A 15,811-nucleotide genomic window follows, 5' to 3' on the forward strand; every position below is an offset into this window, starting at 1 on the left:
TGTGATATATAGTCTCAAGTGTCTGTAATCAGCAATGTTGTGGCATATAGTCTCAAGCGTCTGTAAGCAGCAACGGTGTGGTATATAATCTCAAGACTAGTGTCTGTAAGCAGCAATGTTGTGGTATATAGTCTCAAGTATCTGTAAGCAGCAACGGTGTAGTATATAATCTCAAGACTAGTGTCTGTAAGCAGCAATGTTGTGGTATATAGTCTCAAGTATCTGTATAAGCAGCAACGGTGTAGTATATGATCTCAAGACTAGTGTCTGTAAGCAACAATGTTGTGGTATATAGTCTCAAGCGTCTGTATAAGCAGCAACGGTGTAGTATATGATCTCAAGACTAGTGTCTGTAAGCAACAATGTTGTGGTATATAGTCTCAAGCGTCTGTAAGCAACAATGTTGTGGCATATAGTCTCAAGCGTCTGTAAGCAGCAACGGTGTGGTATATAATCTCAAGACTAGTGTCTGTAAGCAGCAATGCTGTGGTATATAGTCTCAAGTATCTGTAAGCAGCAACGGTGTAGTATATAATATCAAGACTAGTGTCTGTAAGCAGCAATGTTGTGGTATATAGTCTCAAATGTCTGTAAGCAGCAATGGAGTGGTGTTTGAAGATAGGTGCATGTCGTGACGATGTCACTTCAGACCACTGTCATCAGCTGCTAATGAGACGTGATGGCTATCTGCGATTGTCGGGTTATGTATTTATCAGGGTAAAGAATAGCGATATCTGCCGTGAAGGCATGGGACGACGCGTGATAGTCGACCATTAGTCACAGGACTCCACTACAGTGTCGGAGAAACCGAACCGGGATCACTGGTGTTGTCAGACGCGAAGACGTTATCTCTTGTTGTGAGACTACATTTACCGTAGGGTATAGAACTGTGGATGTTTATCGTGTTATACTGTTGCTGATACTACTACTCTTTTACTAGTTTACAGTGGGAGATAGAAACGTAGCTGTTTATAGAGTTATACTGTTGTGTAGGTAAGATAGACCTCGGACAATGGTGGTTATCTCTTTGTAGATCCGTTACTCGTGGACTCCGAGCGCTAACCCTGCACAAACATAGTTTCGATAATACGCTAATCCTGACGACGTAAACATGGATAAGTGAAACGCTCGCTATCGCGTGTAGCGAACAATGCCAGCTGATGTTATCTGGGCGAGCAGCGACAAGTTGTTCCCCTTTTGCAGAATGGGCCGGTCTGTGTTGCTCTGCTGGCTGGCTGGCTGGCTCACCTCCACGCGTGGCTGGAGCTAGCGAGGGGCGGGTTGAATAGCCTGCTTGGCCAATCTCTGGCTGGGCTGTATTGGCCTCAGTTGAGACTCAGCTTTACGGCGAGCAGGTTGTTGGGAGGCAGTGGGAAAGTTTGACAGGTTGTGGGACTAGGATTGTACTGAGCTGTTCCCGTGTTGTGAATAGAGATGCGGTCTTGTATCATGGAGTACTTGTTTGTGTGACATTATGGATATATCGGTACTGTGGCGACCCTTGACCAGTGGTCATCTGGTCATTACCTGGCTGCTCCTGACCGTCATCACAGGGGGAAGAACGCAGCACACCTGTAATCAGTGCGACTGTACAATCAGGTAAGATCAGATCACCGATGTCAACAGTAACATAGAATCAAAGACCACTACCTTAAACGTCACGTCGTTTCAAAATGGTTTAGTAATGACAATTGCATTCAACGACACAACGACCTTTCCACTTGACACAGTTTGCCCAAGTGTGAAAACAAATCTTCTGTACCAAATGAAGATGTTTTCTGTTTCTCTATAAATTATAATTCTTTGGGCGTTAAAATGACTAAGTTTTTCGTTTCTATGGAGAACAATATGGCCCAGGTGTCTTCCCTTTTCGCATAAAGGGCAGTGTAGATCTGACTGCGGCTTATGTGGGAATGTTATGTAAGGAATTAAGAGCACGAAGTGTGACGATGTAGACGTAGACGGTGTCAGGTGACAAGACGTCAGGGACGCTGGGTCATGTGATTACAGAGGATGGTATCCAACAGAAGACAGAAACCTGACACCGTCATTTATGAAGCGACATATAAATCAGTTTCGGTGGTTGGCAGCTGGCCCATCCTGTTCCACCATGATACAGTTGAAGCATCAGGGGACTACGGCCATCTCCGTCACGGCTCATCATGACTTCGGGGGACACCTGTGACCTGTCGGTCACACTTTAATTACTCGTGACAATAAACACGATAAATTACACTTCAAAACATTGCTTTCACAAAATCATCCCAGCATGCGAGACTCAAACCAAATTCAAAATATTTGATTTCCGGAGAGCGTTGTTTGCGAATGATATTGCAGCGACGCAAACTCCCTTAACGGTTTCCTCTTTATTATCATATGAAAGGGACGACGGTGTGCGAGAGAAACCGTTAATGTATTGAGGCAATATTTGTCCGAGTGACTTTCTGGGCCATTATGAATTCCAAGTCAACAAGCCGATAATCGGTGTATGGAGCTACTTACGCTCTTCCGACACTCGTACAGACCAAACGTAGAGAGGAGTTGGTAGGATGACACGTCGGACATCCAGGATATGGGATCCGAGATGCTGTCGTCTGCTCGGGTCAATATTGGTGCACACTCCCCTCCTTCTCTATCAGCCCCTCCACGGCGTTCCTGGCAGCATCGACGAGCTACAGGTTGTTGGTTCCCCGCACACATCGGTGTTGACGTTGTCTACAACTGCCGGCTTAGCACCGCCGTCCATGTATGTCCTCGCATCCAGCCCAGGTAATCCTGCACACACAAGATGGAGATCAACACCGAGGCACGTAACCTTCAAATCTATACACAGACAAACACATCATGCTCACAAAATATCAAAACTCGTTTTTGCAGTTCCAAACTTTTGGACAACCTTCGCTGGTTTAATACAGCTTTTGCTTGTATAAACAATGAAATAGAGACGAAAAGGAAAGGAAGGTCACTCAAAATGATTTTCAATACGATGAATCACACTTGTACCAGAGTGTATGTGTTGATCGGTGCAAAATCCACAAGATGTTAATATAACATTTCCCTCACATTTAAAAGCTTACTCTGTTTTGAAGCCTGAGTCTTATAAATTCAATTAGATTGATTCTGAAATTTGTAATCCTACCCTTGCAGTTGCTAAATATAACTCGGTTCCAGAGTCCACCGATGCTGTAGAGCTATGTAAAGTAGTACAGTAGACTCAGTTTTAGTCTCTGAATATGTATAATTTTGATAGTAACAAATACCATTGCAGAGAAGTCTTGGCAGTCAGCTAAAAAAAAATGTGGTTCAGGGACTGTGAGACAGACTAGTGTGTACGGTCATGGGATTGCTTGGTACCACTACAGTGTCTGTGGGACTGTGGAGTGACGAGTTGGCAGCAGTGGCGGTGATAACATGCAGAGCTTTTGGAGAATGCAGACACCACGGCAAACACGCGAGACCAATAGAACAATCTCTCCACGGTTAAAGCCGTAATAAAGAAGTTAATAGGTTAGCATGTTTGGGTATTTGACAAAGTAGGGGGCTGATAATGGCATCTGTCAGGGCCTATATATCGTGAGGAGTGGTTCATGGTTGTTGGCGATGTCCTGCATTCCATGGAGGGGCTCATGTCTGTGACATTTTGTGGGTGTTTATGTCACGATCACGATGTGTTGATATTAATAGCAAAGTAAATAGCATGCAAATGTGAACAGATGGGATTTATGAAAACATTTTTCTTGAAACATGTTCACGACGTGACAAACGTGTATTCGAGTAACGTGAACCCGTCCTCCGACTCAGTACTGGCTCTGAACAGTTGGTAGAGTCCTTCCAACGTTGGATCGGCAAGCTGGCACCAGGATCCGCCTTCACAAATAGGTACAAAGCGTGAAAGCTATATTTGGTATCAACTGTAGTAGTATTGTAGGACCAGGTCGAAACGAGATATAAAAATCTTAGTACTTAAGGAAGTATGGAGTTGAGTGTACAGTTAGGTCTTATCCTAGCGTCCAGTTCGGGAATTTCGGGCTGAGACGATGACGTGTTACTATTGTGTAGAATGTACCGCTAGAGCTGGACTACAGAGGTGTAGCATCCCAGTCGGAGGTGGAGTGTGCTGGAGGAAAGTAGCTGGATCCCGCTAACACGGTCCGATATCTCGCCTGTGGGACCTGAGTCCACCGAGATGAACACTTGTCTGTGACGAGTGGATGGGAAGCTGTCTCGGATGACCATGTCTCAGATGGTAACCTACAGACAAAGTTGACTGTAGTGAGAGTCGCTGTAGTAAGGTTGTAGTCACGTCCCACTCCCCCACCGTCCCTCCCTCTGTGTCCCCCTCTACAGGTATGTGACCACATTCCCGACAATATTTGATTTGTAACTCGACTCTCTCTACTCCTCTCGCCGGCCAGCGTTTGTCCCGCCTCCCTCAATACTGAGGAATATTTCTCTACCCCACCGCCAGCCCTATCAGTCGGGGCAAATAACCGGAGGCAAAGTGATGGGGGTCGGGGGTCCCTCCCCATACCTTCCATCTCACGGTGACTGTTGTTGTGGGGACATTCTACACCTTGAGGATGGAGTCAGGTAATCACACCTTTCACAGGTTGTTTGTGGCCGGAATTACCTTTCCACTTGACACAGTTTGCCCTTGATGGTAGTTGCATCATGACCAAACACACGGACTGGGCGGTCTTCCTTGTTCTCGCCGACAACAGCAACAACTCTCTACACAACTCGACCGAAGAGATTAATGAGGATTAAAAGAAAATACAATCTGTTTACACAAATCTCAGAAATGTCTTTAATTATCCAATGTCAGTTTATGTGACCTCTGGATGGAAGTTAACATGTCGGGGTCGCCCCTTTGCAAGGTGTACCGAACCAACAGCGACAGGACATCCAAGAGACACTGAGACTAAATTCAAATTTTTAAACTACCATGCCGTGAACCAATAGAAAAGACATTTCTTTATGCACATATAACTGAATCAAGACATATGGAACCTTTGGGTAATCTGACAGTTTACATTGTTGACCAAATATGACTACAGACAGTCATGAGCTGAGTAAATCTCTTTGAGATGGCGAGTGACTCAAGTCCCAGGTATGTGCTTTCACAAAAACCATCGCTTTGAATAAAACCGGAGATGGTAGCGATTACTCAGCCCGTCATGCATGCGATAGTGTAGGTTTAAACAGCTGTAACATACACGTATAATACAGTGTAAGGTTCCCCATGGAGATAGAAGATAGCCAGGTCTTGATATAAGTTTGTGTTGTCCATTCCCAGTCTTCAAATGGTTTCAAAAACCGACGTCACGCTAGTCTCTCTGTAGTTACGGTTATAGCAATGTTCTGGTGTGTGTAATGACGTGCCGCACGGAAACCAGCTCAAATACCCTAATTAAAGTGGCCCATAGTGCGTGCCTGCTTGATATTAGGCCGTGTTTGGGTGCCATGAAGCCAACCTGGACTGGCTCGGATGTGATTAGAGTATCACCTGTATGATTAGTTCCTCCAGGACGTGGATTGTTCCGTGTCTCGGATGGCTTTCTTGCAGGGTCACTTCTCTGACTGTAGGGGAGAGGTACTTGTGACGAGGGGTACCAATAGTCGCCGCGTTCCTACTCTGCCGGGCTGCACCGTTATGCCAGTTTTGAAATTGAGCCAATTGTAAATAAGATAAGATGGCATGTTTCCGCAATGATCAACAGCATGCGAATAGAAAATGCAAATACAAATATTACCTGTAATTTAAAGATGGTGTAACTGGTATGCTACCAACATTGTTACACGTCCCGTATACGACATTCTGGGCTTCGGGAAGTACTATTGGCACAAACTCATGTTTTCATAAACACATAAAATGTTACTGATTTTTGCTTAGCTAATAACACATAGATTTCAGTGTGTATTCTCATAAGTTCTGATAGCCGTGGTGTTCCCTAATACCTCAAATAAACGTATTGGTGGTATATTGGTGATTGGATACTCTTTTGGGCCGACTGACTCCTTGCAAACGGCGATGTCATCGGTTCGGAAATACATTCATCACTGGTCTGTGTAGGTACCAGAGGTGTTCAAGTGATGAAATGAGAAGCTTCAGACATGACGTACGAGGGTCTTGAAGTGAGGTCAGCCAATTACCAGATATGGATGTACCAGTTGTGTAGATACAACGCCATCGCAAGTCTGGTGTTTGTGTATCGAGGTGTAACAAGGTTGCTTGTCTGGTTGATTTCGCCCTGGGACTGTCGAAAATTGCTGGCTCGGTCCTATTTCCTCCATCGAACGGGAGTCCCGTATCACTTGGTACCACATACGACGACCTTCTCTAGTCTACAAGGCGTTGTTTACCACCGCTGACAACTTGTACGTCAGCCAAGCTTGTCGGCCGCCACAAACACCCCTATTTAAGGTATCGTCTGCTCCTGGCGACCCTTTCCTGAAGTGGAATGTGGCAGACGACAGATTATAGAAAACCTGTCCCCCTCCCTTCTGGAGAGACCTGCACCTCGACAGTGGATAACCCGCATTACATGTGTCAACAAGATGAATGCATAACCGTGGCCTGGCCTTGTAGCCATGACAAACTGCGAATGTATTAATAATAAACAGAAAATAGCTGAGCCATGGTGTTAACTGCGGTATACAAATTGGGTAAATTTCACACAATATATATGCCACTTAGACTGTAATGTTGTAAATAATGTTTATATTTTACCTTACTATATTTGATTTATAGGCCATGGACAACAGCTTGACCTCATTTCTTTCTGTCCTTTTTTTCGCTCTTTCACGTCTATACTTATGTCCTGCCTCGGTTCATTTAGACAACCTATAAAAGCGACAGCAGTCATGTGTTTCATTGCCCACAGTAGCCCCGATCACTGTGGGGACTTCTGTAGTCGCCAAATGCGCTGTAAATCAACCTGAAGCGCTGTCTTACGCTTGATATATCGTGAGGTCCAAAGAGCTTAGAACTACAAATACTGTGGTCGGGTAATGAATGTAAGTTTTTGTGTTCAGATTCATGCAGTCAACAGCATTACAGCTGTATCGCCACTTAATGTAGTTGACGAGTCTGATATATGCAAAATAATGGTTAGTACCCCCATGAAGATCCGGGTTAGCATTGATCTTAAGTAAAGCATACTTGTCGTAAATGGCGACTAACGAGATCGGGCAGTCAGACTCGCTGGCTTGGTTGACACATATCGTCGTATCCCACCTACGTAGATCGATGCTCATGCTGTTGATCAATGGATTTTCAGGTCATGACTTGATAATTTACAAACCGCCGCTATATAGTTGGAATATTGCTGTGTACGGCGTAAAAGTAAGTTCACTCACTCACTTGTGTGGAGTTGCACCTGTCCTTGCCTAATGCGCAAGAAGACATTTGATCATCCTGGTCACACCAGATCCTCGCTTTGCACCAAGACGTTTACTATATTTCATCATGAGAAATGTTCTAAGGCAGATGACATATTTAATGCATTTCCTCTGGAGGATTGAAGCATATTGTTATACATCTGTTTTTGTTTTCCAGTGACCCGGACAATGGAGAAAAGGCCATCATTAACGTCAAGCCAAAATGTCTTGAAGGTCAGATCACGTGGTTAAGTTCATACGGTGCAATCAGGCTGGAATTGAATCCGCAGCACGCAGGGGAGTACAGATATTGTCTTCGTGTACAAAGTGAAAATATCAAAACTATAGCATCACAAGAAGTGCTGTCAAGGACACATGGGAATTATAAATTAAAAATTGTGAACGATGTGGAAGTTCAATTGTCTCCCCTTTTTACAACTAGAGGGCGCAGCAGGGAATTTTGCATTTCCGGCCCCGATCCAATTCATTTGTACCTGGAGACTGAACGTAGCGCCGAAGATACGGGAGTGGCCAAGGTGAAAGTTTTCTATGACATGGAGAAGACGTCGAGTACCCTACGTTACAGCCCCATGGAAGGTGAGATGTGTTCTGAATGTCGTTCGAATGTGTTCTCAGTGTCAGTCCCATCTCTGATACTGAAGTTGTCACCCATCGAACATCCGGGTTACAATCGGTCTTCAGCAACCCATGCTTGTCGTAAGAGGCGGCTAACGGGATTGAGTGGTCAGCCTTCTGACTTGGCTGACACATGTCATTGTATCATAATCGCATATAGATCGATGTTCATGATATCGTCATTTAGCAGGAATATTGCTGAATGTGGCCTTAAGCAACAAGCAAACATCCAAGCAAACATCCAAGCAAACATTAACCAAACTACAGTCAGCAATGTGATCGCATTAGTTTGTCCCGCGTTAGTTTGTCCCGCGTTAGTTTGTCCCGCGTTAGTTTGGTTCTCCTCACGGCATGTGTACGATCAGCGATAGTAATTATTGGAATATTGCTAAAATGGGCTGAGCCCACCTCATTCTGTCTGTTATTACGACTTTAAGTCTCCGTAAATATTAAAACCTATGGATGCCACCACCAGGACAGTCCGTCTAAACTAAGAATGGTCACCGTGACACGACGGGTGAGTTGACTCGATGACGTAGCAGGTGAATACTGACAACCGTGACACAGGAAGCGACCACGGTGCCGTGTGTAGGAAAACACACATATATCTGGTGAAAACAGAAAACCGTAAAGTATTCTCTCTCCAGTGGCGAAACGCACAGCAATGATAATCTGTTTTCGTTGCGCAGCATCTCTATTAGTATATATATTGTTAGATCACATTTTACAAGTAGTTTATATTATCGCCTTTAAATAATGTCAGCGTGCTTACTATTTATCAGAGATTTTGATATAAAACTCTGATCATAAAACGTTTAAAAATTTAAAAAAAACATTTAAAAGCAACCATACCAGTTGTTAGACTGAGAAAAGAAATATTATAGGCACTTCCGAGGAGCAATACCTATTGTTGTGAAAGCAGGTGTGTTCACAAAGGGCGAGGTGTTATCGATTGTAATTTCTTCTAGCAGTTTGACAACACCCTTAGAAAACAAGGTAATTCGTGCTATAGTATTTCCATAAAGCCTAGTTCACGGTGGGGAGTCAGGAAAAAACATTTAGTTTTTGAAGAAATAAAATTCACATAGGATATTTTCCTTCCGTGTGGTTACCCGGAAACGTATCGACTTTTCCTAACACAGGGGACGCGGTATTGTGACAGAGGAGAAACCTATGGCTGGTAATCCTGATCAGTTGCACAGAGAAATATATCCTGTCACCGTAGACGGTTAAATCTCACTTGTCGTCCGACTAACTGGTTTTCAAGTCACTCCTGGTGCAATGGACTCTATTGTTGCCGTGAGCTGGCTGAGGTAGAATTAATCAACTGGTATACCTCCGAAAAAACATTAGGCTGGAACCTAAAGAAAGGCCTCACGCAGTTTAGTGAGTGAATATGGTTTTACGCCGCTTTAAGTAATATCAGGGCTTTAAATTGGTTTCATTCTTTGCATCCATGTTGGGAAACGAACCCGGGTCTTTAGCGTGACGATCTTTAACCTACTCCGACACCCTTTACACAGTTCGTCCAAGGGTAACAACGTTTTTTAATACTGGCCCAATACACATCTTTACATGAAAAACGATTTGGTGTAATTAAAACTGCTCGTCTCATACATATCATAGACCGGACATTTAGACAAAGGGACTCCTGCTAACCCTAAAGACATGAAAATGTAGCTGTTAACATATGGATGATAAGAGATAAATAAGATAAAACCAGTAGCAGGAAGTATAAATACACTTTCAAATGTAATAACCGTTAGCTGCCATAAGGCTGGAATGCTATCAAACAAGCATTACCGCACCCACTGAATACATTTTTTTATCAAACACCCACCCTGTACATCCGACCCCACCCCCTTCTTGGATCTGATGATTGAGAGAGCCTGGGAACCTATGCTGTATAAAGCCTCTCACTCCACACTCCTCCAATACACACTGTCCTAGTCATTCAGCCCTTCACCCAGCCGGAGATCTAGTGCCGTGAGGAATGCAGCCTTATTCAAGCGCACGTGTTTGATCTGTAGAAATATTTGAAATGATATTTCGAGTTATTCGTAATTGAATCGAGCTATGGAGATAAGTTTGAAAGCAGCAACTTGACATCCAGCGGTTTAAGCGGGTTGTGTTGGGACCTGTTGGCCAAGCTGTCAAACCCCCCTCAACATTGAACCCGCGACTGAGCTAGTTTTGAGTATATTGACAGTGGGATTATTATGTTTTTTAAATGATAATTTTATTACCTTCAATTTGTTTGTTTACAGAGTGCCGTCCTTGTACGGATAGAGAACTGTTGCGGGCCTACTGCAGCAGTGATTTCGGTGAGTTGTCAAGCTAGTGAATCATTGAAGGGGTTATACGTAACGTAATATTATGTACGCCTATCGCAGAATTAGTGCTGACGTTCGCCACCTCTCATCTTGAAGCCAACGGGTAATCTGAGGGCATGGCTTCTTGTTTTTTTTCATATGGGAACAATAAGGTTTATTTCGTATCACACGCACACTCCCTCACTCATCCACCCGACTGCTCGCTGGCTGGCTCCCTCCCTCCCTCACTCAGGATTGTTGTAATCGTCTAACGGGAATGGGCGGTGACACTCCCTTACTTGGCCGATGAATGTCGTTTATCAGCTGAGTAGATCCATGATCATGATTTCAATGACTGGAATGTCCAGTCCAGACTCGATTATTTACATTGCACCGTGTTATTGCCCGAAAATTGCTTAGTCCTGCGTTAAACAACAAACAAAAGCAAAACAAATTTGACTCAATACCGACATCAAAACAGACTTGCATCCAGCAACATCTCAGCATGCACAACTTTGATGGAGAGGTCGCAAAGGAACAATGTATACAGTCTCAATCACACACCCGATCTGTCGGATCACTTTGTTCATTACTCCTAGACTGTCCACTTGCTGTCAGTGGCCCTCGCCAACACGCAGCCCCGCCCTTGTCGGCAATCCGACACCCCTTTGGACCTCGCTCTCGGGTACGCAGGGCTATAAATCGTATTTGGCAGAACAGTTTCAACCTGAGGCATTAACTTCGTAACAGAAGTAGATTGTACCCCATACCCACTTGCCGTTCGATACTGCTACCCTACACGAATTCACGTGACTCTGCATTAGAAATCGATCTGCCGTAAAGACGACTGCGTGTGATGTAGGTCTTAATTCTTAACTTTCTATAGGTAAGTGAATACACCACCGCCACTTCGCATGTAATTGTCGAATTCACTTCCATCTGTCATTGTTACCACCCATAGCTGTTAACGTGGTTTGTTCCGTCCGTGTAGGTACTGTGATTGTTACAGATAAAACTCCCTTTCTATACTTGGCTATAGTGTTTAGCACGAAACGACCCGACACAACCCATAGCATGCATGATGCATCCGTGTTGCAGTGAGTCATCACTCCTAGAGACAAACATCTGGCTGTGTGAGCGAAACTATACTGAGCGCCGTGCACCCACACAATTATACAGATAATTTTATATCTTCATCTGTGTGTGTATTTCAAATCTTTTTGTGCCTGTGCAGCTATCAAGTGTAATGACGACTTGCCCGATGCAGTGAATGTAGGGGAATTCATCATTATGGCTTAAGTACATGTTTTGGTCGTTGTAGGGTGTATGTACCATTTATGTATTAAAATATATGTTTTGTATTCCAGTTGCAGTCGGCAGCGTGGATGACGTCAGTCATGACGACGTGGAAGAAACTTCCGTCATCCGGGTGTCTGTGACTCGCTTGCTTTCGCAGAAGGAAGCCATTTTCAAAAAGCCAGACAATGGATGGTCCCGTCCCCATGAGCTGAAGGGTGGGATTCATGCTCCGCACCTGTGCGGCATCAAACATGGGGAGGGACAGTTTTTGTTCACAGGCCGCGTCCGTCTGGGTCGACCAGTCTTACACTGTGCTCCCCGTTATGAACAGTGGAAGAGTGTTCTGGAGATGGCTCTCTTCAATGATGAAGTGGAATGTTCTTACGGTTCTTGATCCGAGAGAGGACATCATATCATTATGTGCCATATCCACAAGAAACTGTTTACTTACAGCGACCTAACGTGACCCACACAATGGACCCATCGCGCGTGCTAGTGCACCGCGTGTATTGTGAGAGGAAACTGTCGTTGTGATTCTGTGATACACTGTTTCAACGCTCCAAACTCGAAACCGGAAGTGCATAATGTCTACTGTGCGTGCCCTGATCACGTGACGGACTCAATGATTCTGTACATAATGTGCTCTCTCAACCTGTGATAGCCTATTGTCCGTTATACTGAACCCTTAACAGGGTCTTGACCAATGAAAAATGGCGGCAGTTTCAAGCTGCGAAGTGTTTAAAGATGGCGAACGAATGGTATATGAGCAGACAGTTTGGGGCGGGTCCATTACAAAATGATCTCATCTGTGCTAGTCTCTGTAGAATCGTTTATGTCATAATGTCATTCCTGCTTTGAGAGTGCGGCAGACGGATTCGACCAAACCAAATGTATATAGAACACAGATCTGAGTTTGTTCATACAAAGTCCTGTATTTATGAACTACCTGTAGCTGCTTGCTTCAGAGACAGAACTAACCTACGGCTCATTCCGTTGGTGACACAATGCATTCATTGCGCACACCGTTCGGAAGAAGAAACAACCGAACATTCAAGACGATACATATTCATGCTCTCATTTAAATTCTTTACACTGCCGAACATTCTATCCACATTCCTTTATCTTTTGGGACCATCTGGTTTCCGGGTCAACTGTAACGTTTCAGAAATGTCCATCTTCGAAGTGTCCGTCCCCTTCAACCCAAAGTAGACCCTTGTTAAACCAAACTTTATATCAGCTAGTACCACTCACATATCACATCCAATTCACGTTTTCCCCACTGGGGTTTATGACCGCAACATTGTCGAGGGCCGTCGTGAAGTCGTTGGTAGAATATCATCAACCACCTTCAGTTCACAGCACTGCAACCATACATCCACCCTCATAGCGAATACAGACAACCGACTTTCATACAGCATTGCTTAGCGGTGGTGTAGCATTGTAGTTAAAGCGTTCGTTTATCACGCCGAAGACCCGGGTTCGATTCGATTCTCCACATGGGCACATCGTGTGAAGCCAATTTCTGGCATCCCCCGCCGTCCTATTGCTGGAATTTTGCTAAAAGCGGGGTAAAACCATACTCACTCACACAGCATTGCATCATCATCATCATCATCAACAGCACCCCTCTAGCTCCACGATGATGGCGTCATACTGAAACGGCGTCATGTACATGTATGTTGTCACTAGACACAACGGCAATATGCTCCAGTTGCTCCCATCAACTACAACCCTCCATCGACACGAGAACTCAAAAAACGAGATATTCACACATTCCTTGCTTCCGCTGACATCTCTTTCACGTTCACAAGCATTTACTGAAAATGCAACTGTGCACATGTTTCCGGAACCTCTAAACGCGTTTTAACAATTTTATGACCGAAATTAGTCATTAAATAGTCACCTGTCCTCTGCCCAGTCTCGATCCGTTTCTGGTGAACTTATTCGAAATCTTGCATATCAAACACTCAGAAATGTTCATTCAGTGTCATTCGGCTTTACCATCATAATTTTGGCTTGCTGACGGTGATAAACCTTGTACGGCTTTCCATAACTGCGGATTAATTATATTCATGAATATGTAAACAGATATAAAGATACGACATTCGAGGGTCAAAGGATTTGCTGTATGCTTTTAAAACGACCCTTTGCGGAAACGACATACTTAATCATACGCCAGCTCCGTATAGCGTTCTCTGGATGTGGAGTTTGACAGTTTAACCCTGCTTTTAAAGCCTCCCGCACATATCACACCTTTCATTTGCTTTATGTACATATTGTTGATACCAAATTGTTACTTGTTGTTGAATCGTTATATTTTGTATAAAATGATGAAATATTAAAAGACTGACTACACAATCAGTTGGGTTGAATGTATGAATACTTTGGACCCAGTACGGGATACAGCTGATCGATACTACAGATGGATACAGGATACAACAGATGCAGAGAACGATAGAGACACAAGAACACGTAACACATGCATTCACATCCATTCACACACGCTTGTAATAACACATGTAACAATAGTACTTAAGCAAAGACTCGTGTCGTCTTTCAGTGTTTGTCTACTGACACTTTGGCCTGGTTTTGGACGTTTTGGCAAAGTTCCAAGTTCTGTGTGCAGCAGACGACATTGTTTGGCGACAGGGTGTGCCTTCACACGCGTGGCCACCTGTTACTTCAAATCTACATGTATACAAGCTACATAGACATTTGGCCACGTGGATCACAGAATCAGCTGACAAGCAGAGTGAACAGATACCCTTTCCACTCTTACTCATTTAAAAATTTCTGTTAACAAAACAAGCTGGAATAATAAACATTGTGTTTGACGGCCTGACTGTTTTGACGAGATATAAATATCCCAGTTTTCCGCCCAGAGGCACCGACTTGACTGCACGGGATCTCTGTGACATGGTGACAGACCTCGACTGTCGTTGAGATACACTTTGTTTTAGCTGATATATTCGAGCCCGAAGCGGTATATCATATTTAAAATCCATCTACGTGACACCAATATATATACACAACTGTTGTGAAAGTATATCATGGACCTCTTTGAAAGTGATAACCCCAGGCAGAGCTTCCCTATGAACAATGTGTGTATGTATGGGATATATATCTTTATATCATCAGAGTTGTACGGTGAATGGCAATAGCACACATCTTTATATCCACCAGAGTTGTACGGTGAATGGCTTCAACGCTATCTTGATCAGAAGTAAATATTACTAAGCGTTCTTCACCAAGGCAGAATAACGCTACGTCTGGGAATATTTAATATTTTGATATGAACAAATAATTATGACTCTAGGCGGAAGTTAAAATACTTCTAGGAAGGGTGACAGGCTCCTCCTACAGGTCTCCTCCTACAGTTGAAGCATTAACATATCTCACAGCAACGTTGGGTTTTCGTGCTTCAAGTGGGAAGAAGTTAGCAACTCAGTATTGGGATCTCTGCAGTGTAGTTTGTTGATATTGGGTGTGACAATGACGGGGGAGCAAAGGGTGTCAAGGTAGATGCGATGGTTTTCAACTAAGGGCTGAGGGTAACATTGGTGTGTGTTGGAAGCAACTTCAAGGGCATTGCAGCTGCCGTAAGAGATCGAGTTTAGGGCAAACGAACCAGGGAGTGTCTCTGTGAGCAGCGAACCAGGGAGTGTATCTGTGAGCAGCGAGCAGTTCTACACCATCGGGGCACAGTTCACCACCCAGTCACCAAGCATGACTAACCGGCCCATCATCACTTAAGACCGTCATAGATTTCTGGGTATCAGTTCTAACACGAAATCCTTCTTGGATAAAGAGAGTGTGCACTATAGCTGTCATAAGGACGGGTGCAGTGGACTGTTGACAAGAATTCGAATTATGAACGAATTCCGTAAAAATATGTGTAATAGTATACATGTGGCATTTATTCAATTCAATTATGAGAAAGTTCAGATGCTTATCGTGAGAATGTGCCCTGTCCTGCTGATACCCCATAGCGTTATGGTGTATAATAAAGATGAAATCTGTCTATACATGAGTTGCTGAAGACTTGAGAGGCAGTTACCCGTCCACGTTGGTCAGGACAAAAGCCCCCTCTGGGAAGACCCTCAATGGAACAGTAGACAGAATGGCTGTCTAGCTTAAATCATGTCCCATCTACACACCTCAGCGACTTTCCCCGGGAGTTAACG

General features: G+C 44.0%; 1 protein-coding gene across 1 annotated transcript; it reads left to right on the forward strand.

The window, feature by feature from the left end:
* Nucleotides 1-1,246: 1,246 nt before the first annotated feature.
* On the forward strand, nucleotides 1,247-13,985 carry LOC137284312 (meteorin-like protein). The gene is made up of 4 exons (XM_067816080.1): nucleotides 1,247-1,599; nucleotides 7,559-7,977; nucleotides 10,284-10,340; nucleotides 11,696-13,985. Exons 1-4 carry the CDS (start codon nucleotides 1,475-1,477, stop codon nucleotides 12,019-12,021), a joined length of 927 nt encoding a protein of 308 aa, XP_067672181.1. The 5' UTR covers nucleotides 1,247-1,474; the 3' UTR covers nucleotides 12,022-13,985.
* Nucleotides 13,986-15,811: the final 1,826 nt, after the last annotated feature.

This window comes from Haliotis asinina, chromosome 5 (genome assembly GCF_037392515.1).
Source record: "Haliotis asinina isolate JCU_RB_2024 chromosome 5, JCU_Hal_asi_v2, whole genome shotgun sequence".
Taxonomy (NCBI): domain Eukaryota; kingdom Metazoa; phylum Mollusca; class Gastropoda; order Lepetellida; family Haliotidae; genus Haliotis; species Haliotis asinina.

Excerpts from the sequence above, each read along its gene's own strand:
- LOC137284312 (XM_067816080.1), top strand. The coding sequence starts at position 1,475 with ATGGATATATCGGTACTGTGGCGACCCTTGACCAGTGGTCATCTGGTC. Across the intron at positions 1,600-7,558 it reads CAGTGCGACTGTACAATCAG|TGACCCGGACAATGGAGAAA; the intron begins GTAAGATCAGAT and ends TTTGTTTTCCAG. Across the intron at positions 10,341-11,695 it reads CTACTGCAGCAGTGATTTCG|TTGCAGTCGGCAGCGTGGAT; the intron begins GTGAGTTGTCAA and ends TTTGTATTCCAG.